Below are 25,955 nucleotides of genomic sequence, written 5' to 3' on the forward strand. Positions count from 1 at the left end.
AAAACACAACATTGATAAGCAATCAGCCTCTCCTATATTTGCAACCAACATTACCTTCCAATATACTGAGCCTCCACAAGTCAAGAAAGTTGAAATGCTTCAACAAGGCTATACCTCTCTATAACGGTCTGCAGTTTGAAGATAATGGGACCTGAGCACCTAAATCATTTAGGTACATTTAAAAATCCCATTCTCAGGTGCCTAAATTTGGGCTTAAGAGCCTAACTTTAGGCTCCTAGTTTTGAAAACTTGGCCTGTACGTATAAAAGAGTTCACAATTATTGTGCTAAGGTATTTAAAGTCTAAAAAAATTTAATTAATGCTGAAGCAATTTTGTTTTAAGTGACAAAGATTTTATCCACTAAGAAAATATTAATATTTTGGTTTTTGCCTATAGCTGTTTTATAACATTCAAAGAAGATACCCTACCACTATATTTTTAAAAAGAATTTGTAATTAATTTGGTTATATAATAGCACAAGTTTTCAAGTTAGTTTTACAAAACTTCAACATGACGTAAATCCACAATTGATTAAAATTCAAGTGATTTTAATCAATTATTTAAAACTGCTTTGATTTATATTGCTCTACCCTGTAAATTTACATTATAACTGTTGTATACGGTGTTGCTGTAGCCACATTGGTCCCAAAACATTAGAGAGAGAAAGTGGGAGAGGTAATACAACTGTTGGCTCATGAAGATGACAGCCAAAGACAGCATACATCAAGATAAAGAAGTTAATCCCACATCTTTTACAGTTCCCATAATTGTCTCATCTTCATTTTAAGTCTTTACACACAGGAACTGTCGCTGGTTGAGAGGTGTGGCAGATGCTAATTTATTACTAAGGAATATCAATTGCTTTTTGTTTTTCCATTATTTTAAAAAGAATAAATTAACAAAGCATTTAGAAGGCAAGACTATCCAGATGGGACCAACGTCAAGTTAGAGCAAATTTGGAACCAAAACTCTTCACAATATCCTTTCAAAATGTAAATAAGTAAAACTCAAAAATACATGCACATATGCTTATAGTGACTGAAGATATTTTCTTTAGAACCCTAACAGTAGTAACTACACATCAATACCAGAAAGCAACTAGTCTGGTATATTTAGGCTTTGAACCCAGTTCAATCAGACAAGCATATTTGCAGAGCCACAGTTATTGTCATTGCAAAAGAATACCGTAGCTGGTGCTCAGGATCAAAGTAACACATTAAAAGCCAATTAAAAGAGGAAATAATAGCTGAAAGATGTTGGTGTGGCACGCACCTTCAGTATCATCACGCAATTGCTCCACCAAATCTGTCAAATCCTCCCAAGAGTCTTTGCAAACAGCAAAAAGAAAGGAAAAGAAAGATAAAATGTCATGCAAGCCATAATCTAAAGGAAAGAATCAAAATCAAGATATAAGAAAGGGAAAACAGAAGAGGAGATTTCTGTAATACAACACTCAGTTTGCAGTAGTAAGATTTGCAATTCAAAAGGATTTATTAGTCTGCACAAAGCAATATAGCAAAGCTTTATCAGAGAAAAGAAAGCATTTATTGCACAGTTAGGTTTGGAGATTTTTGTTTGTTTAAGCCTTAAGGCTGACACTTCTGTAAAACATTTATTAATAAAAAAAATCCAACTAGAAAGACGTATTTAATTTTTTAGAACTATACAAATCTAAGTACTGACGTTCTCATATTTAACTTTATGCAACTTCAGCATCTGCCTCAGTCCTCTTTCTATATGACCACCTAAACATGCCTACAAATGAAAAACAAGCCCTGTAAGTCTTTTTTAGCAAAATCAATTAGGCTAGAACGGACCATAACTCAGATTTCCAATATGCTGCAGATATGTCCAAGATGACTTCAGTCATGTCATAGTTTAAATTGTTTCACACAAATGAGGGTACACTGACATCTCCGAAACTAAAATGTCTCTTACTCTGCGATGCACTTCTGTAGACAGCTGATAGGCAAGGGGGCAGAGGTAGAAATCCTAGCAGAGAAGTGAGGAGGCGGGGCGGGGGGGGGGAGGAGGAGGTACTGAGCAAAGTACACATTCCACTAAGATCTCCTTCCTGCCCGCCGCTTCCCCCCGCCCCCCGGGAAAGCTACAGCTAACCTTCTCCTCCAAAGAAACACTGTTGATTTGTGAATAGCAAAGACAGTCATACTGTGCATATAAAATAAAAGTGAAAATGTGATAGAGATCCTAAAATTATTGAGCAGAAGATAAAAATCTCCCACAGCATATTCTTACTGACCAATCTTCATATTCTAAAACTAAACAGCTCATTCTGATTATTTTTTGGAAATTAGTTTCACACCAGAATTCTTGTATTTTCCAGATGTTCCGTTTTTCTTATTCTAAAGCAAAGCTGTTGCATATATTGAGAGTAATGGAGTGAAACTGCATTTCATTTTCACAGGACAGAATCTTTATAAGTATTGAAGCTAGTGTCATTCAGTAATTTAATATTTGTGGGAAACGCTTTCTATAATGAAATTATTTAAGACAAGAGGTGCCTAATATCTATTGGATACAGTTTTGTAGTTTAAATCATAAAAGGGTCTAGTCATTCTTGTTAATTAATAGGATTTACAAGCACTGGTAAAGAACAGCCCCAGCCCCTAATAATTCCCTAATCCTTATTTACATACATGTAAAGGAATTCCAGAGGTTTTAAGTCACAATCACATCACCATCAGAAACAGATGATTAAACAAAGATTCATTCCTTCTTTGTGCAAATGTTCATGGTAATAAAGAATAAATGAGGAAAAAACCCACAATGTTAAAAGTTTCCAAATACAATGAAGAAAAATGTCCACTAGGCATCAGCAGATTGTTAATACACTTTTTCCTTTTCCTCTGCTTTGATTTTTGTCATCCTCCACATCTAATGCACGCATAGTACAAGACACTTGTGAATCTCCAATTCTATATTTACTTTCTTTCCCTCAATCTTATCTCTTCCCATGGATCCCCACATCTAAAACCCATGACATCATAAGATATTTTCCACCAAACCCTAGGCTTTACTATTATGATCGTCTGGTCTACATGCCTGCTGATGACTGCACAAACAACAGATTTAATTTATTACTTTTTAAAAAGTTAGATATTGTAGTGTGCCTTCCTGCAGTGATCTTCTGACATTTCTGTTTTCTTTAGCTGTTAACGCACAAAAATATCCCTGAAGGCCAACAGTTTCTAACATATGAATCACGATATCAGGTCAGATCAGTTAAGTCCAACTAGTCTAGTATTCTGTACCAGATACTTCAAAGGAAGGTTCAAGAAACCTTTTGGTGGGCATCGCATGGCCAAATCTGGCCCACAAGCCATATATTTGACATCCCAGAGCTAGGGTTTTAAACAAAAACACAGATATTTCCAGGGAATTTTTTCCACACACCACCATAGGCATCAATCCTATTCACTTTCAGAGCTGGGAGCAGCACAGGAGCTGCATAAAGTTGAGCTTACAGCTGAGGCTAAAGGGACCATTAGCTGCATAAAACCAAATTCATGAGAAAGTTTGTGAGCGAGTGAAAGAAAACTGGTACTAAGAGAAACTGAATCAACTTAGAAGTTACACTTTTGTCGAAAATCTTATTACGACAAGTAACACCCAAAATTAGTTTAACAAATGTAGAGCAAAATGTTTTTGTTTCTTCTTTATTTCTTGTTCAATTGACAGCACTTTGTGTATGGTCAGTTTCTATGTTAACTCTGTTATCAGTTTCCCCCCATTTGTGTGGGTCTCTCACACAGCAAAAAGGAACAGACATTTTTTTTAAATAGAGACAGGAAACACTCAAAATTGTGAATGCTGGGACAGCTGTAGTAAGTGAAAATACTTAAAATTCATTTTTTAAAATGACTGTATTTCATCTTCATGGCATCTCTAACAGCATTTCCAACTTTGATTCTGCTTTTGCCAACATCACCACAGTGTTCCAAGTCTTAATTACTGTATATCAACCCAATTCAGGTTACAGAAAGATAAAGACTTCAGTTCAAGACTGCAAAAAAAATTTAAAAAAAGTTTTCACAGTCAAATTAAAATCTTGAAAAGTCTAATGTTATGGATTTGTAATATTACATAAAAATAAGTGTACTGTGAAGCTTTTGTTTGGAAAAGTGCAGGAAGAAAAAAGCTTTAAGGACAGATTCATATTAAAACCTCTAATATACCTAAGTAGCAATGCTGCCTGTGTTTTAAGGAGAAAAATACGGTGACATTTTACATGTGTTATGAATACAATAAATTATTTGTAACTAAGTCTATCTTCATCTATTTTCCAAATCAGAGAGGTGTTGCTACTTTACAACACAGAAGAAGTGTGGGATAAAAGTTACTGTGCCACAGAACACACATGCATGTTGCTTAAAAAAAATTAGAAAACTAACAGGCTGTATGAGCTGAAGCAACCCCCAGACACAAACGATAAACTTACACACATTGTCAGAGATAAATATATCTACTTTGCCTACTAGCCAGTAAGTGGCTCCTCTGCAGCACCCAGTACTGCATTCATTAGAAATATTTCCCCCCTCCCAATATCTTCACACTAGTGTCAAAGAATCTTCTGCATTTTTAAAATTTTCCTTTAGTTACTTCACACAATTTGTAATGACCCTTTTGTCCCGTGTATAAGGATGATTTTAAATAAATCTACCCGACCTTTCTTAAAAAGTGTTCATAAACATTGACTGAATGAGTAAGGAAATGTACAAGCAATGAGAAAGAGTGTGTATATGACAGGGCAGCTGTCCTCTGTGCCACCATTTCGTTTCTGCTATGAAGAACCTTATAAAATGGTGGCTACTCCTGAAGGGACCGCATAGATTTACATTAAAACAATCCTTTGTCCCACCTTTGCCTTTTTGGGGGTGATCATTCAAATTTGCAATTTTTTTCCTCTAAGATTCCAGAGCAGACACAATACTTAAAAGGCCACGTATACCAAAACTCATAATAAGTAGTGCAGCTAATAATGGAATTTGATCATACATATGTTCTCCTGTATGAGAAGCAGCCTTAAGCAAAAATTCTTAAAAAGCAGAAAATACTAGGCATTAAAAAAGCTGCATTTTCATAAGCAAATAAGATTTAAAAAACCCAAAAGGGACTCAGTGTCCAATAAATTTCTAACAGCTCTGTTGACTGCTAACATACCAATTTTTAAAAAGCAATTAGTGATGAGAAATGTTACATAGCTGTGTACAGTTTTCTAAAAATTGAAATTATGATGAAGACAGATTTGGGTTGAGATAGAAACCCCTTAAAATATGTTAAGTCCAGGAAACTATAATGCCAGTGCCCATGCCCAAGACCATTGTGGCTATCCACTTTAGCAGAATGCTTTCCCAAACCCAGAAGTTCACTCATTCCCTTGGCCTGTGTGCTTTGAAGAAGAGACAACATAAGATCTTGTGTGACAAACTGGTCAAAAAGACCGCACAAGGGGAAAAGTAGTGATATTCCATAGCACTGCACAGCCTCAAAACCCCCCACTACACGAAGGACTTAACTACAAATTAAGGAAGGGGGGGAGGGGTCGTGGCCTGTGACATAGTGGGAAGAACCAGAGTTAAATGAAATATCTGCTTTGATTTACACGTTTTTCTGATTGAGGATTGGTGGGAGGAAAAGGTCAGCCACAGAGCCTAAAGCCCAGGACAGGTGTTCCTTTAAGTTTCTTCATTTAAATATCCCATATATACCCCTCATAAAAAGCTGAGTAAAACCTTATAGCACTGTCTTGCACACAAATACCTATATATTTCAAATCAAGCAGACTTCAAAATTGTAGTTTTGAAAAACTAACACGGGCACAGGATAACCACTCTCTGCTGGAGTTCCTACTCATACATATCAAGGGGGCTCAGCACACAGTGTGACAGTACCTTTAGCTGGGCCCCCACGTGTTAGAGCACTGGGCTCTGTGGCTTCCACAATGATTTACTTTTGCTTTTTATTTTCCGTGGCTCACCTGAGCAGGCCCGCCATATTTTCTAACATTGTGTTATGCAGATGTAAGAGAATGGCTTGCCATAATTTCGTACAATGCTCTGGCATTTGTGTGGAATTGGAGTCCTCATGGAAATTCACCAAAAAAGTGTTACACAGCCTTAAAATGTTATATCAGATTCACATTCCTCTGAACATGGTTTAAATGGAAAAAAATATTTTGTACATACCTATTATGACCTTAATAACACTTAAGGAGAACCAGAAAGGTATGCTATGTTTAAAAAGGACAAAAACAAAAAACCCATCATCATGTTAGAAAATGAAATTAACATGATGCGGGATTTAAGCAAAAGTGAATCTGAGGGTCTTTAAGCCATCTTGTTGTTACCTACTATGAAAAGCCTGACTGGGAAACATTAATTTAAAATACCAATAATGAATGTGTCCCTTAGAATATGTGCTAACTACTGATGCTAAACTATCTGTTCAATCTCGTATTTAGCTGTGACACTCTTCGTACCTTTCCCAGACCTGAAGAAGAGCTCTGTGTAGCTCGAAAGCTTGTCTCTCTCACCAATACCGCACCCACCTTTGCTCGAATATCCTGGGACCAACACAACATATTCCAGGGTAGAGTCAATGTCTTACATTTGCATTAACTTTTGTCACTCTACTCACACCTCCCAATTAAATTCCAGCGTTTCTAGTGAAGACATACTGTCACAAACTGTTTTTTGTTTTTCTCACAATGTTGTCACCCCTTGTGTTAATATACTTGCTATTTAGCATGCATCTTTTCGTTTTTGTAGTGCCATGATCATGGACGTGCACTTGATATTGAGCAAAGATTTGCATTCAGTTGTATAATTCAGGAAAGTCATACATCGGTAATAAAGTGGAAGGGAATGAAAAAAGTTTGTTTATGAGGGAATAAGAGTCAGTACTTCTAGGGCCCCATCATCTCCTCAACTGCACACTTGCAACTTCCATTAAGGTTAATTGGAATTGTCCACTGTGGGCAAGTGATGGTACAACTGGGCTTCTGTTCTATTCCTATCAATGACTCACAGCATGATTTTAGGCAAGTCACTTAACCTCTATCCCACAATTCACCCGTGTCTCCATTAGATATAAAGGTATCTCCCTACCTTACAGGGGTTTTGGAGGCTTGATTCATTAGTGTCTGTAAAGATCTTCACAGTCCTTGGATGTGAATTGCCAAGGAAGTGTAAATATTATTTAAGAGATTCTTCACAAGGCATTTTTATCTTGCAAAAAGGCAACCCATTTTCTTTCAAGAACACAAAAGCTGCCTCCTATTGTTTCAACCAGGAGTTTAGACTGCACTCATCACCATAATATCAGAGTGCCTTATAAAGTCATAATCCATTATGCAATTTAATCCTCACTCTTCCTCTCCAAATAGGTTGTCCTGTCACTCCTCATTGCCCCATTCCTCATTACAAGAGGAAAGCTGAAGTCAAAGTGAGTTTTACAGTTGTTTCTCTCAACAAGCATTTTAACATATGTAGGCCCCAAAGCATGCAACTCGGGTCTTAATGTATGTCACTTGCATAAATGAATGAATGAATGTTTATGCTGCTACTTGGGAAGGATTTGAAGATTCTGTAATGATAAAATAAGTAATAGATATGGTTTTATTTTGAATTTAAAAAGATGGAACAATGCCAGTAAAGAAACTGCAGAAAAACAATTTTCAGTTAAAAAAGCTGGCTCAATACATGGTGAATTATGTTGATGGAGTAATAATATATGGGTGACATTTAAATAAAGCATTTATTTTTGAAGTATCTGTATAAATTCTTCTTCATACAAAAATGCATTAATAAAAACTTTAAAAACTCCTGGCCAAAAGCAAGAAAAAGATTCAACCCAATTTGTTGTTAAACTACCAAAAATTAGATTAACATGAAAGATGTACCCTTTTACCATGTAATTGAGTCACTATAAATCAACTTTCTAAATATAGCGTTTTAAAGATAAGTGAAGTAGTGTATTTGATACAATAAATTATTCTTCATGTCAAATAAGTCTCTCATAATAAGGCTGTGATGCATACTGCTCATGCTCCCAATTACAAACTGATCCCATCAGTACTAAAATTATTAACCTGTGAAACTCTGGCTAAAGTGAAGCCATGTCTTTCAAGGGAGAGGGGAGAAATTAAACAGAACTTTCACTCCACCTCAGATGCACTCATCGTTAGCTATCCCTATGAAAATTCATGACTATTTTGCACTTTACAATTGTCCACAAAAGCTCAACTCTCAATTCCATTTGAATACTATCTGTCCACATGGACATTTATAAAGTAAATAAAGGAGTAAAGTACTCCTCTTCTTTTTGCGAATACAGACTAACACGGCTGTTACTCTGAAACCTAAAAATAAAGTGTTTTCTACTTTTTAACCCATAAAAAGATTGACTGTATTGAAAACAAAACAGAAAAAACCTCTAGCAGCATCTCTCATGTTGTGTTATTTGTGTAACAAAAACAATGTTCCAATTTTTCAGTGACCTACCACTGTTCTGCCAAAATAAAAAACGACAATGGCTAAATCGAATTTTATTCTTTACATCTAGATAAAATTATGGCCTTTCGAGGTCACCAAGTTAACTACCACCAATAACTTCAGGAGCTGAAAAAAAAGGAAACGAAAAGCATTTATTTATAATTTTGAGGGTCTGTGAGTGGGTTTTGTTTTGTTTTAGTTATATACAATGTTTAAGACAAAAATTACTTCTAGAGGCTGAAGAGTTGTGCTAAATCTAACCTGGAGCGTGATCCTACTCTTGTATAAGTCAATGGGACAGATTCTGCTCTCAGTTACATCAGCAAAATCCAGAGTAATTCTACTGAAGCAAATAGAGTTACTCCAGATTTACACTGGTGTAACTGAGATCAGAATCTGGCCCCAAAACAGCTTTGCCTTTGTCTTAAGTGGGAGCAGAAATAGGCCCTGCTTTTATAGAAACTAATATGACTGCATGAAAAGGTGGTTTTGTTTTGGGGTTTTTGTTGTTTTGTTTTTTAAATATTAATGCCTGAGCAATGGTTTGGCTGAAGCTACTGAATTACCACGATGTTCTTATATTCCTGAAATATTACCTCCTTTCTTGCCCCTCCACCTCAAAACCACAAAATCAATTTGAAACTAGCTTTCTTAAGGGAATTCTAATGTAATTCAGCAGCTCCTCAACAGGGGAATGACAGAAGGCCTCTCTTCATAAATAGTGAGCACCACCGTGCTGAGCCTCATTCTGTTTGAGAAATTAGTATTACATCCACAAAGGTTCCAGTTTTACACACATTCTCCATCTAGCCAAAAAAAGTCTTAACATCCTGTGTATTCACATGATATTTAGGGTTGCTTTTAAACTCTTCTTCTGATATTTGTCTGACTGAAATTATCAATATGAAATGTTTTGGTGGGACATACAAAATCAGAATAACTCATAACTTCCTTCAGTGGCCTGCTTTATGTTTAATACACATTTTCTAATTAAATTTGCAGTAAGGAGTAGACAGAAAATGACAACAAAATGAACTTACACTGCTTCTCTGGACCATTGAAAAAAGATACTGATGTAATATTTTTGTAACTTGCTGGTTTACCAGAAATCCTGGTCTCTCCACTTCAGAATAACTAAAAAGAATCAGGAACTTTCTAAAAATAATTTAAATAATATTGTAGCAAGTCACACAGAGGTAAGTTTGAAAATTAAGATGCTCTAGGACCCACCTATTGAGAAAATTGGGAGCCCAAGAGAGGAGAATCTGGAAATCACTAAAGCCTCCAATGTGGTCCAGCAGCAGAGCCTCAAAGGAAGTTAGATGAGGGCAATAAAATATATGATATAGTCTACATAAATAATAAATCAAAATTCATTAAATGAAAAACTCTCTCCACTGAGTCCTCCATTCTCTCTACTTCTCCATCCTCCTTTCATTTATTGTCCTTTTTTCACTCTTTCATTGAAAATTAATACTCTTCATTCCCTAGCTTCCCTTTCTTTATAAGCAAGCACAACACTCCTTCCTGTTTCTCAGTTCCACTCCCACTAGTTTATCGTCATGTGTGATATGTGGACACCATCAACGTGGGGGAGGAATTTACTTCTTAGGTACTCAGATAACATGAGACCCAGTCACAGACTAGGACAGCATTCAGCTAGGCATGGTACAAACAGAACAAAAAGCCTGTAAGCTCTTTGGGGCAGCGATTAAGTATAAGACAAGAGACAACAGATGGATCCAATGGGTCCAGGTACAGGAAACAGAAACACTATTGGTCACTGTGGTTTCAGAACACCAGCCACCTAGCCGTTGTCAAGTTTTTTGTTGCCATCACAGCAAAGGAAAGTTTAAAGGAAGGATTTGAAGGATAATGTGATAAATGAAGTGGGGAGTAGCTCCCTTTAATGGACACTCAGCCAATCAGCTAGCTGTAAAATCCCCCTTGGAAGCTGCTCTTTGACTACTTTATCTGTAAAGGGTTAAAAAGTCCCCCAGGTAAAAAAATAAAAAACAAATAAAAGTGGGCACCTGACCAAAGGAGCCAATGGGAACGTTACAACTTTTAAAAATGGGAAGAAACTTTCCCTTTGTCTGTTGTTCTCTGGGCTGCAGGGACAAAGAGCAGCAATGCTATAAGCAGGAATGTTGTGTAAGGTTTGAAACAGGGATGAAAAAGTATCTTCCATACCTAGAAGAAATTATTTGGATAGGGAATGTTTAGACAGACACAATCAGCTTTATTTCTTATTTTGGCTTGTGGAACTCCTCTGTGCTAACCCCTGATGCTTTTGTTTGCTTGTAACCTTTAAACTGAACCCCCAAGAAAGCTAGTTTGGGTGCTTACTTTTTGGAATTGCTCTTTTAAAATCTAGCAAAGCTTAAGTTCCAGATGTATTTTTTCCTTTTTGTTTTTAAGAAAATTTACCTTTTTTTAAGAACAGAATTGGATTTTGGTGTCCTAAGAGGTTTATGCATGTTTGATTAGCAGGTAGCACAGCTAATTTCCTTTGTTTTCTTTCTCAGCTCTTCCCTGGAGGGGGTGGGGTGGGGTGAAAGGGCTTATGGGTACCCCACAGGGAGGAATTCCCAAGTGTTCCTTCCTTGGTCCAAGGGGTTTTTTTGCATTTGGGTGATGGCAGTGTTTACCAAGCCAAGGTCAGAGAAAAGCTGTAACCTTGGGAGTTTAAGACAAGCCTGGAGTGGCAAGTATTAATTTTTAGAATCCTGGCGGGCCCCCACCTTCTGTACTCAAAGTGACAGAGGGGGATTAGCCTTGACAGAGGATAATAAGGTAGTTTGTGGATGTTTATGGGGAGCTCCTCCCAAGTGTGAGGGGCAGCATGGAAAAACCACAAAGGTGCTTGTTTGAATATTTAACAAGTAAGCGAGGCTGGCATCCTTGCGAGATGGAGGTCTACCTTTCAATAGTAAATGAGAGATGATGGGTAGGGTCAGGATAGGATGTGAAAGGCCTTGTAAGTGAAGACAAGTAGCTTATGTTTGATGCAATAGATAAGAGGGAGCCAATGAAGGGATGTAAAGAGAGATATTAGGTAAGTAGGATATATTCTCAACATCTTCTGTGAATAGTACTTTTGATCAATATGAAATTTGTTAAGAAGAAGAGGGCCAAAACTGAAATCATTCAAATTCTATTCCATCATTAACTTTGGGGGTTTATATGCAGTGGGACCTGGATCTAAACAATCCATAGGTTACAGAATCAAGATCTGATTGAATAGGTTTTCCAAAGCCACGACAACCTCCTGTTTTCCCATCTCCACTATTAGTAGTACACCAAGTTTCCCAAAACAGCATGAAGATGATGTATTGTAACAGCTCAAAAGGGTAGCTATGTTTTATCACACCAACCCACACTACTCCAAAGAACGTTCTATGAAAAGCAAATACCGTAAGAGAAAAATGAAATAAATTCAAAGAACATTAGAATAAGGTTAAGGCTGACATACAGAGAAACAACAGTACAGAAATTCTAAGTCAAGTACGTCTGTTCATCCTTACATCTCCCAATATTTGTATGACTTCAGATACCATAGGAGTCTCAAACGTGTGTGCTGCAGCACCTAAGCACAATGGGACACACTTAAGATGGAGTTTCAGCCTCTTATTTTGAAGCCTCTTGCTACCATCAGTCTGAATTACTTTGCCTTTGTGAGTAAATCAGAGCTAATGGATTTCTATCCCTGAAAATGTTTGACAGGTGAAGTTTAAATTATATTTTTTTTTTAACCTGGGAGAATCTTAATTAATTTCAAGAGCAATTCCATACAAAAGAAATCCCATCTAGCAAAATATCAAAATAAGATGTTACTATTTGACAATGGCAATGTCAAGTGGCTTGGCATGGATTTACATCATGATAGTTACTGAACAAGGGGCCTAATACTGAAAGGTTTCTGCTGATTGGTGTCAGTCATTTCAGTGGGAGGTCAGCACTTTGCAGGATTCAGTGCTAAGTGACTACTGGATCACAAGTAAACAGAGTAAAATGCTTCCACGCATTATTTACCATTATTATTTTTTGGAAGAGAATGTGTGGGGTTTTTTTGTTTTGTTTTATTTTTTATTCTTGCAAAGCTTTACATTGGTTCTATTTCCCAACTTCACTGTACTTGTCCTGTACATTAAATTTCTCTCATCACAGCCAGATCACAAATAATCATTAGTTCCCTTAGAACATTAAAGACAGAAATGTGTTTTATGCATCCATATTGCAGGCTTCAAAGCCATCTTAAATAATGGCACAAGATTCCTGATAGTATCATCACATGATACAAGACATAATTGCACAATTCCTTGGGGCTTGTCAAAATTCTCCTCGTATCACACATTAATCAGAATTTTGTTGATGTGCTCCATTTTTGAACGCTGCCTGTTTACAAGACAGCTGCAAATTTCTTAAAAACCAATGTTTAAATATGGACATCAAGATAAAATGCATCATTTACAAAAATACTCAGGTTATTTTCTTTCATGTGCTGACATGACAATACAGAACCTCATCTCTTATGATGCAACTTTGGGCTTCTAAATAAAACAAAAACAACAACATAACAATGACCCTCTAGAAAGAAGTCTGATCATAAAAGATACTTCAGAATCTTGTCACAATTTTATATATTATATAAAAATAAATATAATTTTGGCTAAGCCATATACAATTTTGGTCATGTTTTCCAGATTATGTAAGCCCTTGAATGGTGAAACCCCTCCTCTCTCTCCCCCTCGCCCCCCCACAGTCTGTAGTTGTAACAATGAGATGGCTGCAGGGCTCCCAATGTAGAGAACTGGACCATACCTTCATGGGTAGGTTCTGGGTCGGGGGTAAGTGAGATGTCATCCAGCTCGCGCAGGCAGAGCCATTCTCCATCCATAGATACTCGGAATTTGCAAAGATAGATGGTCTCCATGGCAGCCTGTGTGATCTTGTCTGTAGTGGGGGTTGGCATATCGCTTTGAGGCGTCAAGGCAGACATGATGACTCAGCTGGCACAACAAAAAAGAACTAAAAGGAAAAGCCTTCTGAGGAAGATAAGAAATACCACCTTGCTGTGTAAGAACAAATATGCTCAAATCACACAAACTGCAGTAGCTTTTTCATATATACAGCAAAGTATAAGTGATGCTCCTCTTCAGTCTCCTCTTTTCTCTTCCCCAACTATCTTTCTCTTCAGCTGTGCTAGATGCTATTAATCCTAAGCAACCACAGAAAACCTGGTCACTGCATAAAAGAAAAAGCTTCCTTGGCTAGTTACCAAAACTAAGAAGAGAAAAACCAAAATAATATAAGTCTATAGGAAAAGATATCCAGAATTGCTAGAATCACTACTAGTCTCTTTCTCCCCCAGAGAAGCCTGGACACAGAGTGCTAATAGGATTGGTTGTGCGCAGCAAGCAGGGTGTTGACCAAAATGGCTGACTAATGAACTGAACTGAAAATTCAGACTCATGTGACCAGCTGCTCAGATCGTAGGGCAAGCAATTCCCAGGATGCTCTATAGATGCTGCTGATGCAGGGAGAGCAATTAGGCTGATCTTGCTCTCATTGTCCACAGCCTCTTTTCAGACTATGCTAGTCAATCTGCGATCAACATAATGCACATATTTCTCATCAGTCCCTCTCATAGTACAAAGGAGTGGAGCGTCTGTTTGATGACTACAAAGAGATTTGTATTCCTTCCACGTGCCGGAGTGCTTCTATATAAATCAAATGGGTGTGCAAATTACGATTGAGTGAGTTTAAGTTTCTCAAAAACTACCTTTTAAACTGAACTTTCCCATCTAAACAAATATTACGTGGATTTACTCTCAGATAGTAAAACAAATTTGAACAAACCTTCTAGTTTTAAGTGTTTGCAGCGCATCATTGACCCAGATTTTAGCCTTCACTTTTTTTTGTGGTAATACACATTATAAAGGCCAGATCGCTAACTAAAAATTAAAATTCTCCATTAAAAACTGGTGCAACTTTGGGTAAGTGCAAATAAAAGCTGTTACCACTGAACAAGAAGTAAAAATTGAAAGATACTTTTAAAAGAACAAAATGGTAACCCTGTCTGGTACCTTTCAGGTAATTTGACTCCTCGTGCCCTCAACCTTAACATGCCTCCTGTGAGGTGGGAATTGCAGTCTACGCTGTGCCTGAGACCTTCTACCCAAGCCGGTACCTCAAGAAATCCATGATCTCGAGGTCACTGCCTAACCATGGTAATCTACATGACAGGACATAGCCACCACTTAGGGTATATATATAACACCAGACAATAACCTTATGTGGTTTTTAATAATTTTAAATAAGATTTATATTAATTCCAGTCCTCAGTGACTGCAGTATTACATATGAACTACCTGCCCCCACATCAACACAATATGGCAACCTAGAGGCATTTTACATTTAAAACTACATGAATAAAAAAGTATTACATAGAAAACTGCCCTCCCTCCTGCAAAATCAAATTTAAACAGAAACACCTGAATTATGTATTTGGATGCATAGAAATGTTAGTACAGTAGTTTGAAATGCAGAAACACATGACATTTCACTACAAAAATCAGCTCCCCAATAAATGTGACTCAAAAAAGGGAACAGAAAACAGTCACCAAGTTAGTTTTCACTATATTTATGGAACTGGGGGGAAAAAAAAGTCAGCAATAGCGTATAACAACAGGCAATGAAAAGAAGTTGCTTGCCAATATTAACCAGGAGTGTGGCAACTAATTAGTTAGAATACGTACGCAGCCCCCTTTAAGGTAAAATAAATAGTTCTCTTGTGTATTGTTTTAGTGATATAATACACAGCGCACATGGCAAAAATTATAGGTAGCTTTCTCAGAGAAAGCAACTCTTTTTTTAAAACACTAACAGTAGTTTACCATGTTGACGAAAGAGTAAAAACTCAGCAAATATCTCCAGTTTTAATGTTGGGATTTTATCACCACCACCACCCTGGACAATGAAACTAGACGGGCCAGTCTCTTTATTTAGTCAGTCTTGTTTTCAAGTTCAAACACAATATCATAACACTTCAATGTTTATACTTTAAGTACTAGAGCAGAATGTTTGAACAACAAAACCACTCAAAATCAATCAATATAAAAAAATTGTTAAACCTAATTTTGCTTTGTTGATACTTTTAATACAAAACCTGAATTCTGACCAACAGTGGTCCTTAAATGGCACTTGTAAAATGGATTTTTTTTTCCTCTTCGTAAAGCTGTCCTACCTTTTTAAAAAATAATCTCAACTACACCTAGCCTAGAAACTCTAATTATTTTATCCAATCATCTTCAACAAAGAATGGAACCTTTGAGTATTTTATCTGAAAGATTGGCCGAGTTATTTTTAAAGGTATTTGATACGTTTTTGAATCCCTGAGAATTATTTTAGTGTTCACCAGAACTTTCATGTATACCAATTCCAGAGAAGTCCTGACCTTTTATTTAAAAAAAATGTTTAGACCTTTTCTTTGTAAATATATTTTAAGTGTAAATTGATATCGACAACATTCAAGAGTTCTAAAAGAACAGCACGGCAAAGTTGCTAACAAAAGTATATAATATACTGTATGACAAAAATCAGCTACTATACTGGAGAGCAAAAACTGTAGTTATCTTTAAAAGAGCACTAAGGGGTGGACATCCTGGAATTCATTACCCAGAGAACCTTAATTTAATATCAGGAAAAATCAGTTGAAACAACTAAAAACAGAGCTATAAAACAACCATGTTCACACAATACAATAGGGGCAAACATGGCTTCTGTATACAAACACTGTGCCTCAAAAGCTAATAGAATAGGGGAAAATGATAAATATTTTTTGTTTTTCCATAAACACTGAGATATTAAAACACAAATCAATCACAGGGCAAGAGGTAAAACTTTATCATGGCTCAGAAACTGGTCAAGGGACAGAAAAAGTGTCTAAATGGTGAAGGAGGCTAACAGTGGGTATCACTTCGTTAAGCTGGAAGTAGCTAGAATATGTTAAAGGTATTGTAAAAATGCTGGCATTACCAAAATATTTGAAAGCTAGGAATTCCAGATCAAAGATTTAAGCAACTGACAAACACTACAGTTCTGTAAAAAAATTTAAAAATTAAGTTCAGTTTTACTAAATGAATCAAACATCTGAAAGCAAGCCAATCCATTCTACCATTACTATTTAAAATGTTAACTTTGGATAATAGAACTTACTTTAAACTTTGGTCCTATGCATTAAATATCAACTAGATTAGTCCAATAGGGCAGGCCAATATTTTTCTTTCCTCTCCTTTCTTTATTACAATGTGACAAAGAAGAACTTTAACTTCAGTAAGTACTTCTACTTTTAAAGTGACAAATCAGGAATCCATTGTCCACTTCAGATGTAAGGGAATAAATTCTAACTTACGCACAAACCTCACATATTACTTCTCACGGCAACACTCTACTTAGTGTGAAATTTTAGTTCACAAGCCAAAAACCAGGCTTGCAATAAAAACTGAGTTACAGCCTTAACCATACAGAGCCTACCAACTCACCATAAAGATGTGGAGAAGGGGTGTAGAATAAAACGGCAAAGTTTTGGGATGACAACATTATTTTGGTTATTCAAGACGGCAGAAGACTGAGGAATTACAAAACAACCGACCAATGCTAGGTAATTGTACAACACTGACAGATGAGATTCAATGAAGATAAAGTACTCATATACATAATAATGGGTTCTAAATTAAGTGTAACCACTCCAAAAGAAGATCCAGGCAACACTGCAAACAGGATAAAATTGTACAGCATATACGTCTACAAGTTTCCTCACAATAGAAAACCAACCACTAACTGCCAGGAATCAGGAAGAAGTTTCCCCTACAGACAAGTTACTCCATACTTTTCACCACAGAGTTTCTTGTGTGTCCCTCTGATCAATTTATATGGCCGCACAGGCTATAAGACTAGACAGGACATCAGTCTGATCCAAACTGGCAGCTCCTATGTTTCCAAATTAAATAAATCCTGATAAAAATCAATCAGTTTTCCCCATTCCCCATCTATGCCACTTGCAGACAGAACTACAACCTTGACATTCTGTTCCTGGTGTCCAATATCTTTTCCTTCACCTTTTAACTTGGCAGGATATAGAAAGGCAGGTGGCAAAATAATCACCTTTTGCACGATTTCCCTCATATCTCCGCTCCTGCTTTCAATGCTGTACCTCAATGACAATAGCAGCATGCCCACCCCCCCAGTTCAAGAGTTAATATATCTTCCACACACATACACTCCCCAAAACTATCTTTTCTGCATAAAATATTCACCAGCCAACTCTCTCTATAGGTCACATGCTATAGGATAATCAGCCCCCACCCTGAATGGGGCCATACGCGGAATTCAACCCTTCATTTCTTTGCTGCAGTAAGACAGGGAGCCAGGATTTTCACCTTCCACATACGAGGCACATGTGCAGTACGTCTCTTGCAATTTGAGTCCAGCAGGTTAAAAATACAAAAGGGCAGGAGTGAAGAATTTTCTAGGCTCAAGAAAAGAGATGGAATCCATTACTTCCATAAATACAGTGACAGACTTTTCTCTTTGTGCAGCAAAGGTGTTTCAGAATTTAGAATACCTATGTTACTAAAAGTAAAACTGAAAAAGGGGAAGGAAGAAGCTACCAGAGCCATCATGATCAGATGGCCTCCCACTGGAAGCCAACAGGAATTCTGCAGAGTAAAGGCAGCTCAATCAGGCTCTTAGTTTTTGTTTTAAAAACCTTCTATGGATTTACTGCAGCTCACCTCACCTAAATAAATTTTATTCTCCGACCTGTTCTCTCTGCTTGTCTAGCACTGGCTGCATCTTTGCCTCTTGGAGGAACAGTCTGACTAGCGTTCATCCAACAGCAGCTCCTGTTGGCATGAACAGCTTTCATGATCTCTCTGTCTTAACTCTTCATCTCAGTTCAAGTTTCAGCTGAAGACATAAGTATCTTGGCCTTTCTTTGCCCTTACTGTTTCTCTCTCCCTCTGCTACTTTTTTTTTTTTTAAATTCAGCATAATGTGGTCTGGGATGCAATGTGTGTAAGTCACTATGCTGGACTTGTACACATTGTATCCTAGACCACATTGCTGTTGAATTAAAAAAAAAACACACAAAAAACCAACTACACATATATGTGAGTACAGTAAAGTGCAGACAACGGAGCATCTGCTCATTTGCCTGCCCCTTGGGGAGACCTGTATGAAGGAGGAACTTGCAGCTGCAATGGAAAGAGCCATCACTTGTACATGGTTCTGGAAAAACATCTAGTTTGTGACAAGGACATAAGTAGTAGTCACTACACAAAATAAAATTGTTATACTGTAGGATAAATTCTTGGTGTCTGTTCTTCAGCATCTCTGAATATCTTCATGCTATTCTTAGCACACCTGTCACCATAGGCCCAATATGTTATCAGGTCATGGCAAGCATGGAGTTCAGACCTGCAGCCCTGGTATTACTAACATTATGCTGTAACTAACAAGCCTAGATAGCCCATGTTTTAGTTTAGTTTATTTGTAAATCTAGCAGCATAGTGTATATTGTGTACAAGATTGACATTGTAGCCATCTAACAAACTTTAGCAAATAGTGACCAAGACTACAGTTATTTACAAATCATGAACATACTTTATATTTTCAGAATTTTCAACTCTAAACTTAAGTAGCTTTACAGTTTACAAGCCTCCCTTTCCCCAGTCTCCTCAAGTTTTCCATTCGTACTCTTAGGGTCATCTACATTTGAGCAGGGAGTTGTGATTCCCAGTTTGTGTAGATGTACTCATGCTAGCTCTTCTCAGACTAGCACCTAAAAATAGCAGTGTGCCCATGGTGGCTCAGGCTATCCACCCGAGCATGTACTCAGGGGTCGGGCAGGATTGTACTCGGACCAGCTAGCCCAAGTGGTCATCTGTGCTTTCATGGACACACAGCTATTTTTAGGTTCTAGCCATGGGTGGCAGGTATAATAGGCCAGGGAAGGCTAACACCTGGGCCACAGAAGGCTAACACCTGGGCCATAGTGGCCCTGCCCCTTTCCTGTAGCCCTCACCGTCTGCTGCTGCCTATCTGCAGCAGCTTGCAGTATCCCTCCTCCTTGGGAGTGGGAAAGTGAGGAGGGAACGCAGCAAGCCAGCAGGAGGGTCTGGCGGGGGGAGTGAGGAGGCTCGGCCATGTGCTGGGGCTGGTCAGGCAGGGAGGTGGGGGTCCGGCCAGGTGCGGGGGGGTCCAGCAGCTCGCCTCAGGGCTCAGCGATGCCACCCGGCATGGTCGGCAACTCAGCCCGGCGTGGCTGGGGTGTGTGGAGGTGGCTCAGCCCAGCGTGTCTGGGACCAGACTGGCGCTCGGGGATGGCCAGACGTGGCTGAGCTGGGTAGGCCGGGGCTCCTCCAGTCACAGGGAGGCCCTCAGGGCTCTTCCTGTTATGGGGTGTGTGTGTGTGTGTGTTCGGGGCTCAGTGGGCAGGGCCTTGGGCAGAAGGGTTGCAGCCAGTGGGCTAGCCTCCCCAAAGCGGGGGTTCACCCGCCGCCCATGGCACTAGCTCAAGCAGAGCTAGCATAGGCTACTTGAGCTGCGACTCAATTCTCAGCTCAAATGTAGAAGTACCCTTCGTCTCAAATGTATATAATTCACTTTCTTCAGTTGCTAAAATACAGTATCTACATCCTTCCCTCTTCTATTCAAACTTTTTTCATTTGCAGACCCCTAAAAAATTTCAAATGGAGGTGCAGACACCTTTGAAAATTTGACATTGTTTGAAAAACACTGTTCTATTGTAATGACAACCTTTCGTGGACCCCTTAGACATAGTCTGCAGACCCTCAGGGGTACGTGGACCACAGGTTGAAAACCACTGTATTACAGCATTCCCTCATGCAATTTACAAAGCTACTGGCCACTTTAATTTCCAGCTTGACTGTAGACCAATATAAAGTTCCCCCTTCATTAGTACAAATCTCACTATAAAGTAAAAAACATTTTCTCCCACAAACAAACTCCTATATGAAAGAACACAGTTAAATATAATATGAACACCAAGAATTAAATGACAGGTTTCAGAGTAGCAGTGGTGTTAGTCTGTATCCACAAAAAGAAAAGGAGTACTAGTGGCACCTTAGAGACTAAAATTTATTTGAGCATAAGCTTTCATGAGCTACAGCTCACTTCATCAGATGCATGCAGTGGAAAATACAGTGGGGAGATTTTATATACACAGAGAACATGAAACAATGGGTGTTACCATACACACTGTAACGAGAGTGATCAGGTAAGGTGAGCTATAACCAGCAGGAGAGAAAAAACCCTTTTGTAGTGATAATCAAGGTGGGCCATTTCCAGCAGTTGACAAGAACGTGTGAGGAGGGCGAGGGGGGGCGAATAAACATGGGGAAATAGTTTTACTTTGTGTAATGACACATCCACTCCCAGTCTTTATTCAAGCCTAATGTAATGGTGTCCAGTTTGCAAATTAATTCCAATTCTGAGACTGCTGAATTGGAATTAATTTGCAAACTGGACACCATTACAGTAGGCTTGAATAAAGACTGGGAGTGGATGTGTCATTACACAAAGTAAAACTATTCCCCTGAGCCCCCCCCCCCCCCCCCCCCGCCCTTCCTCACGTTTTTGTCGTCAACTGCTGGAAATGGCCCACCTTAATTATCACTACAAAAAGGTTTTTTTTCTCTCCTGCTGGTAATAGCTCACCTTACCTGATCACGTTATAGGGTGTATGGTAACACCCATTATTTCATGTTCTCTGTGTATATAAAATCTCCCCACTGTATTTTCCACTGCATGCATCCGATGAAGTGAGCTGTAGCTCACGAAAGCTTATTCTCAAATAAATTTGTTAGTCTAGTCTCTAAGGTGCCACAAGTACTCCTTTTCTTTTTAAGAATTAAATGTGCCTTCAAAGCATTTTGGAGTACAGTTTTTCTGATGATTTGTGTACTGGCCATTTACTAGTAAGAGCCTTCCAATGTACACAGAATGCCATATCCATGACAAACTACATTTCAGCAGAAAGTACTTAATTTCTTGTTTATAACAACCATAACTTCCATGTGAGACATAGCCCAGCTGATCATTAATTGCTGGGAAAAGGGCCTTTTATATACCTTAATCCCCCAACTCCCATATTCATTAATTGCCAGGAAATACCCTTCCCATTGCATCCAACAAAGTGGGTATTCACCCACGAAAGCTTATGCTCCAATACGTCTGTTCATCTATAAGGTGCCACAGGACTCTTTGCCCCTTCCCATTAGTTGTCCTTAAAACTCTTCTCTCCCTTTACTGCTGTGCTGGAGGGATTAGGGTTTACACAGTGCTTTTAGATTCTTGATTGAAAGGCACTGTAAATGCAAAATACAGAAGTAATCTTACTACTCCTTAGTTTACCTTAATTTTTAAAATGATGGTAGTAGCAAAGATTAGGGAACCCAGGAGAACCACACACACAAGCAAAAGTTTCAATGCTGGTTGTGTAGGATCATAAGGAATAAAAATATTGTCTGATGCAGGGGCTGCCTCAAGCCATGATAATACAAATAAGAGATATTTAAAAAGTCTCAGTGAAACAAGGCTAGAGTTCACCATCACATATGGACTCCCCTATTATCAACACCAAGGTCTTCTGTGATTGAATGGCCTGCTGCTTTGTGGGGTAGATATGTTAGGGGAGATTTCTGTAGTCTATAAAACTCATACTGCATGTGGTACAATTTTGATATGAATAGCTTATGGAAGATCATCTTTTTCTTTTCTTTCCTCCCTCTGCTTTATATATATTTATGCTGAAGCCTCTCTCTGTTCAAGTTCCTTTCTCACTTTCTTTTGGGAAACAAATGAGCACCAGACGATCCTGACACCTGGGAATCAACTAGGTGGTCTTAACAACAAATGATAGAAAGTGACAGGGATTAATTGCCCTGGTTTAATCCTGAAAGCATAGGTGAGGCTTGATGAGGAAAGCAGAGTCTGGGCTAATCAGGACCAGATAAAAACAGCTATCCTAAATTTGGGGAGGGTGTAAATAAAATATTGCAAACTACTGGTGGCCTCCTGAACCGGCTGGGGCAGTTAAGCTTCCTACGCTGACACAGCACACTGGGGGAAAAAACCTGGCTGGGGAACCTGAATGTTGGCTTTGGGACTTTTACCTTTGAAATGTTTTGGCACACATCCTTTTCCAGCTCAGGAGAGCACAAACAAAACTTTTATTTCACTCTAGAGACGTAAGAAAGCACTTGTGAATTGTTTTATGAAAGCCAGACCCACCACTCAAGGCATTTCTGCAACATCTTTATAGACCACCCCATCAATAAACATACCCACCTCACAGAGCACTGTACTACTACTATAATAATAATTATAACCACTCAGGGATACTGTAAGAAGTTGTGAAGCCTCTCAGGCCACAGAGTCTGCAGGGAAGTAGGGCTAGTCCCTGAACTGAAAGGTAAAGCAAATCCCTCCGGAAAAAACTGTAAACACTGTTTTATTGTTCATACCAAAGAAGTGAGACTTGGCAGAAAAGTTTGCTGCTACTGCCCAGACAGCGAATGAGCAAGTCTTGCTACTGCCTGTGATGGAGAAAGTGAGAATGAGAGCGAGGATGAAGAATGCTGACCTGCATGCAAGTTTGACCCAGGAGAAGCTGACAAGCAGCACCATGGGAACAATTTATATTTCCTCTTCCCTTTACTTCCTGCTATGTCACTAGGCTTCTTCCAAAGACTTCTGTATTACCAACAGCTGTTGCAGAACAACACCTAGGAAGGGAAGAGGGTAATGAACTAGGGACTCTTGAGTTCTTATACTGGCTTTGACTCCCTCAGGCTTGGGCAAACCCATTAAGATCCCTGCCTCAGTTTCCCCATTTGCACAGTAGAGACCCACTCAAAAAGGGTGTTGCAAAAATTAATGTTCGCAAGACACTTTGAAGATTAAAAGCACTATATAAAATGCGACACATTAACCAGAAAACCTTGGAGTATGCTAAACTCCTCTTTGTAGACACTGTATGCTTGCAACAGGGCAGGTTAGGCACTTCCACCCTATAACCAGCCTTTGCTAAAACACAACAAATAACCTATTCCCAGTCACAAACAGACTGCAAAATAATCCCACACAATTACTAGCCTTGTCAAGTGGAGAAAAAGACCCTGTATAATATTGATTTGCTTTAGGACACAGTGGCAGGAGGCAGGCAGTCGAAGCCAGCCTTTTCCTGAGAACCCATATCCATCCTCTCCTCCAAGCATGGCAATGTAGCTACCCAATTAAACTTCAAAGGACTGAGAGCTCCTTCCCCAAAACGAGGGAAGGGGAGGGGAGAGACGAGGCTCATGATTATTTTTTAACATGGTAACTGAGTCTGTGGATGAGCATTTCATGCAGCCACGCATACTGAAGCATCTCCTTTCAATGTATCTTCCACAATGTTCAAGGCCTCCCGTCTTCAGCTCGGATACATACACTTCATTCACTCTCCTGTTAAGGAGAGGACAGTGACAGGATGGAGGGAGCGCAATAGGCCCCCTTCTTCTGAAGATTCTGCCACCAATTTCCAAGGAGTTTTGGTGTGATTTCCCCATACCCATACCCAATGGTGTCGTTACTCTCTGGATACTACTAACTCTTTCCCGCCAGAAATGACTGATCCCCAGGGTTCATACATATTTGAATGGAATGAATCAAAGTGATAAATCAAAAATAATTCACAGAAGTGCAGCTTTGCCCTCCTCTCCTCTAATTACAAAGTAGTCAGCCCACCATGCTATCTTAAATAGTCAATATCTTTTTCAGAAACAGAGTACAAACATTTCCACCAGAGCACAGCTTAACATAAGTTACCTTGGCCAGATGTGTTACCTCCTTCCTCGGCCATGAAACTAGTTTTCTTTTAAAATGGGAAACCCAACCCGCCCTTGCCTCTTATCCCTCTCGGACGCATGCATCCCCATGCCCCAGGGGTTTATCACAGGCCAAGGGGAGTCTGCCTGCGCGCCCCCCTTGTTGAAAGGGTGCCAGTAAGCTGAAGGGAAGAAGGGGAAAGGAAGGCTCTGCAGATGCCACCACCATCCAGACCCAAGTTCAAGTCCAGGGGTGTCTGAGAAGGAGAGACTTTGGGCAGGTGAACTGGGGGGGGGGAGGAGGAAAGGGGGAAAGGGTCAGGGAATCCCTGTGTAAGGGAGCTGGAGCTCCTGAACTGGGGGGAGGAGACTCGGGGTCTGGAAGCCGAGGAAGGAGAAAGGAGCCATGCAGGGCACCAGGCTTAGCGGGGGGCGGTCTGAGGGCGGGGGTGCCGGCCCCCCCGGGTGCGGTGCGGTACGGGGGCGGTCTGAGGGCGGGGGTGCCGGCCCCCCCGGGTGCGGTGCGGTACGGGGGCGGTCTGAGGGCGGGGGTGCCGGCCCCCCCGGGTGCGGGGAGTCTGGGGGCGGGGGTGCCGGCCCCCCCGGGTGCGGTGCGGTACGGGGGCGGTCTGAGGGCGGGGGTGCCGGCCCCCCCGGGTGCGGTGCGGTGCGGTACGGGGGCGGTCTGAGGGCGGGGGTGCCGGCCCCCCCGGGTGCGGTGCGGTACGGGGGCGGTCTGAGGGCGGGGGTGCCGGCCCCCCCGGGTGCGGTGCGGGGGGAGGGGGGTCTGAGGGAAGGAGACGCCCCGGCGGGGGTGGGGGGCGGTGCTGAGGGCGGGGGGTTGCTACTCACGGGGGCCGGCTCTGTCCTGCCCCGGCGCGGGCCCCGGGGAGCTCAGCAGCAGCACGGGCAGGGCGCCGCCGCCGCCGCCGCCGCCGCCGCCGCCGGGGGGGCTCCACACGCTCTGCGGCGGCAGCAGCCCGGGCGGCGCGGCGCCTCGATGGCCCGGATAGAGCAGGAAATAGGGGGGGGATTCGGGGGGCGCCGGCGCCGCTTCCCCATCCCCGTCCGCGGCCTCCAGCCCCCCGACCGAGGGGCTGCGCCCAGCCCGCTGCTCCATGGTCGGGGGCCGCGCCGCGCCGGCTCCGTCCGGGCAACTTTCCCCGCCGACCTGGGGCCGCCACCGCCAGCCCGCCTCCGCCATGGACACCGGCCCCGCCCCGGAACGGCCGGCCCCGCCCGCCAGCGGGGACCGTCCGACTGGAGACCCCGCCCCGTACCCAGAGACCCCCCCCCCAACCCCCGGGGGGGGTCAACCCCAGCCTCCCCCTTCTGAGGGGGTTAAATCTGCCCCTTGCCACTCCCCCGTGCAGGGGTTAATTAAACCTTTACAGCCCCACCCCTGCCTCCTCTAGGCACCCCACTGCCCCCCCAGCCGGGATTGGACCCTCACCAATACCTACCGTGCCCACAACCACCCCAGCGCCTGAGGCTGTTAACTATTAACCCCCCCCCCACACCCACACCCACACCCACACAGTGCCC

General features: G+C 40.6%; 1 protein-coding gene across 9 annotated transcripts in view; it reads right to left on the reverse strand.

Annotated features, from left to right (window-relative positions):
* RUFY3 (RUN and FYVE domain containing 3) overlaps window positions 1-25,627 on the reverse strand; it is an 80,693-nt gene extending 55,066 nt beyond the window's left edge. For 4 of the 9 annotated variants that reach the window (XR_007356506.2, XM_048848999.2, XM_048848996.2 and 1 more), the window contains exons 1-2: window positions 25,263-25,627; window positions 1,274-1,327 (exon numbers count right to left, since the gene is read on the reverse strand). Coding sequence is in view for 8 of the 9 variants with exons in the window: in XM_048848999.2 (XP_048704956.2) it covers window positions 1,274-1,327; window positions 25,263-25,614 (406 nt within the window). In the remaining variant the exon portion in view is untranslated. Of the gene's footprint in view, window positions 1-1,273; window positions 1,328-13,338; window positions 14,029-25,262 lie in introns of those variants that run through there. The other 5 variants (XM_048848998.2, XM_048849002.2, XM_048848997.2 and 2 more) reach the window with 5 other exon arrangements.
* Between the last annotated feature and the right edge of the window lie 328 nt (window positions 25,628-25,955).

This window comes from Caretta caretta, chromosome 4, assembly GCF_965140235.1.
Source record: "Caretta caretta isolate rCarCar2 chromosome 4, rCarCar1.hap1, whole genome shotgun sequence".
NCBI classification, from domain to species: domain Eukaryota; kingdom Metazoa; phylum Chordata; order Testudines; family Cheloniidae; genus Caretta; species Caretta caretta.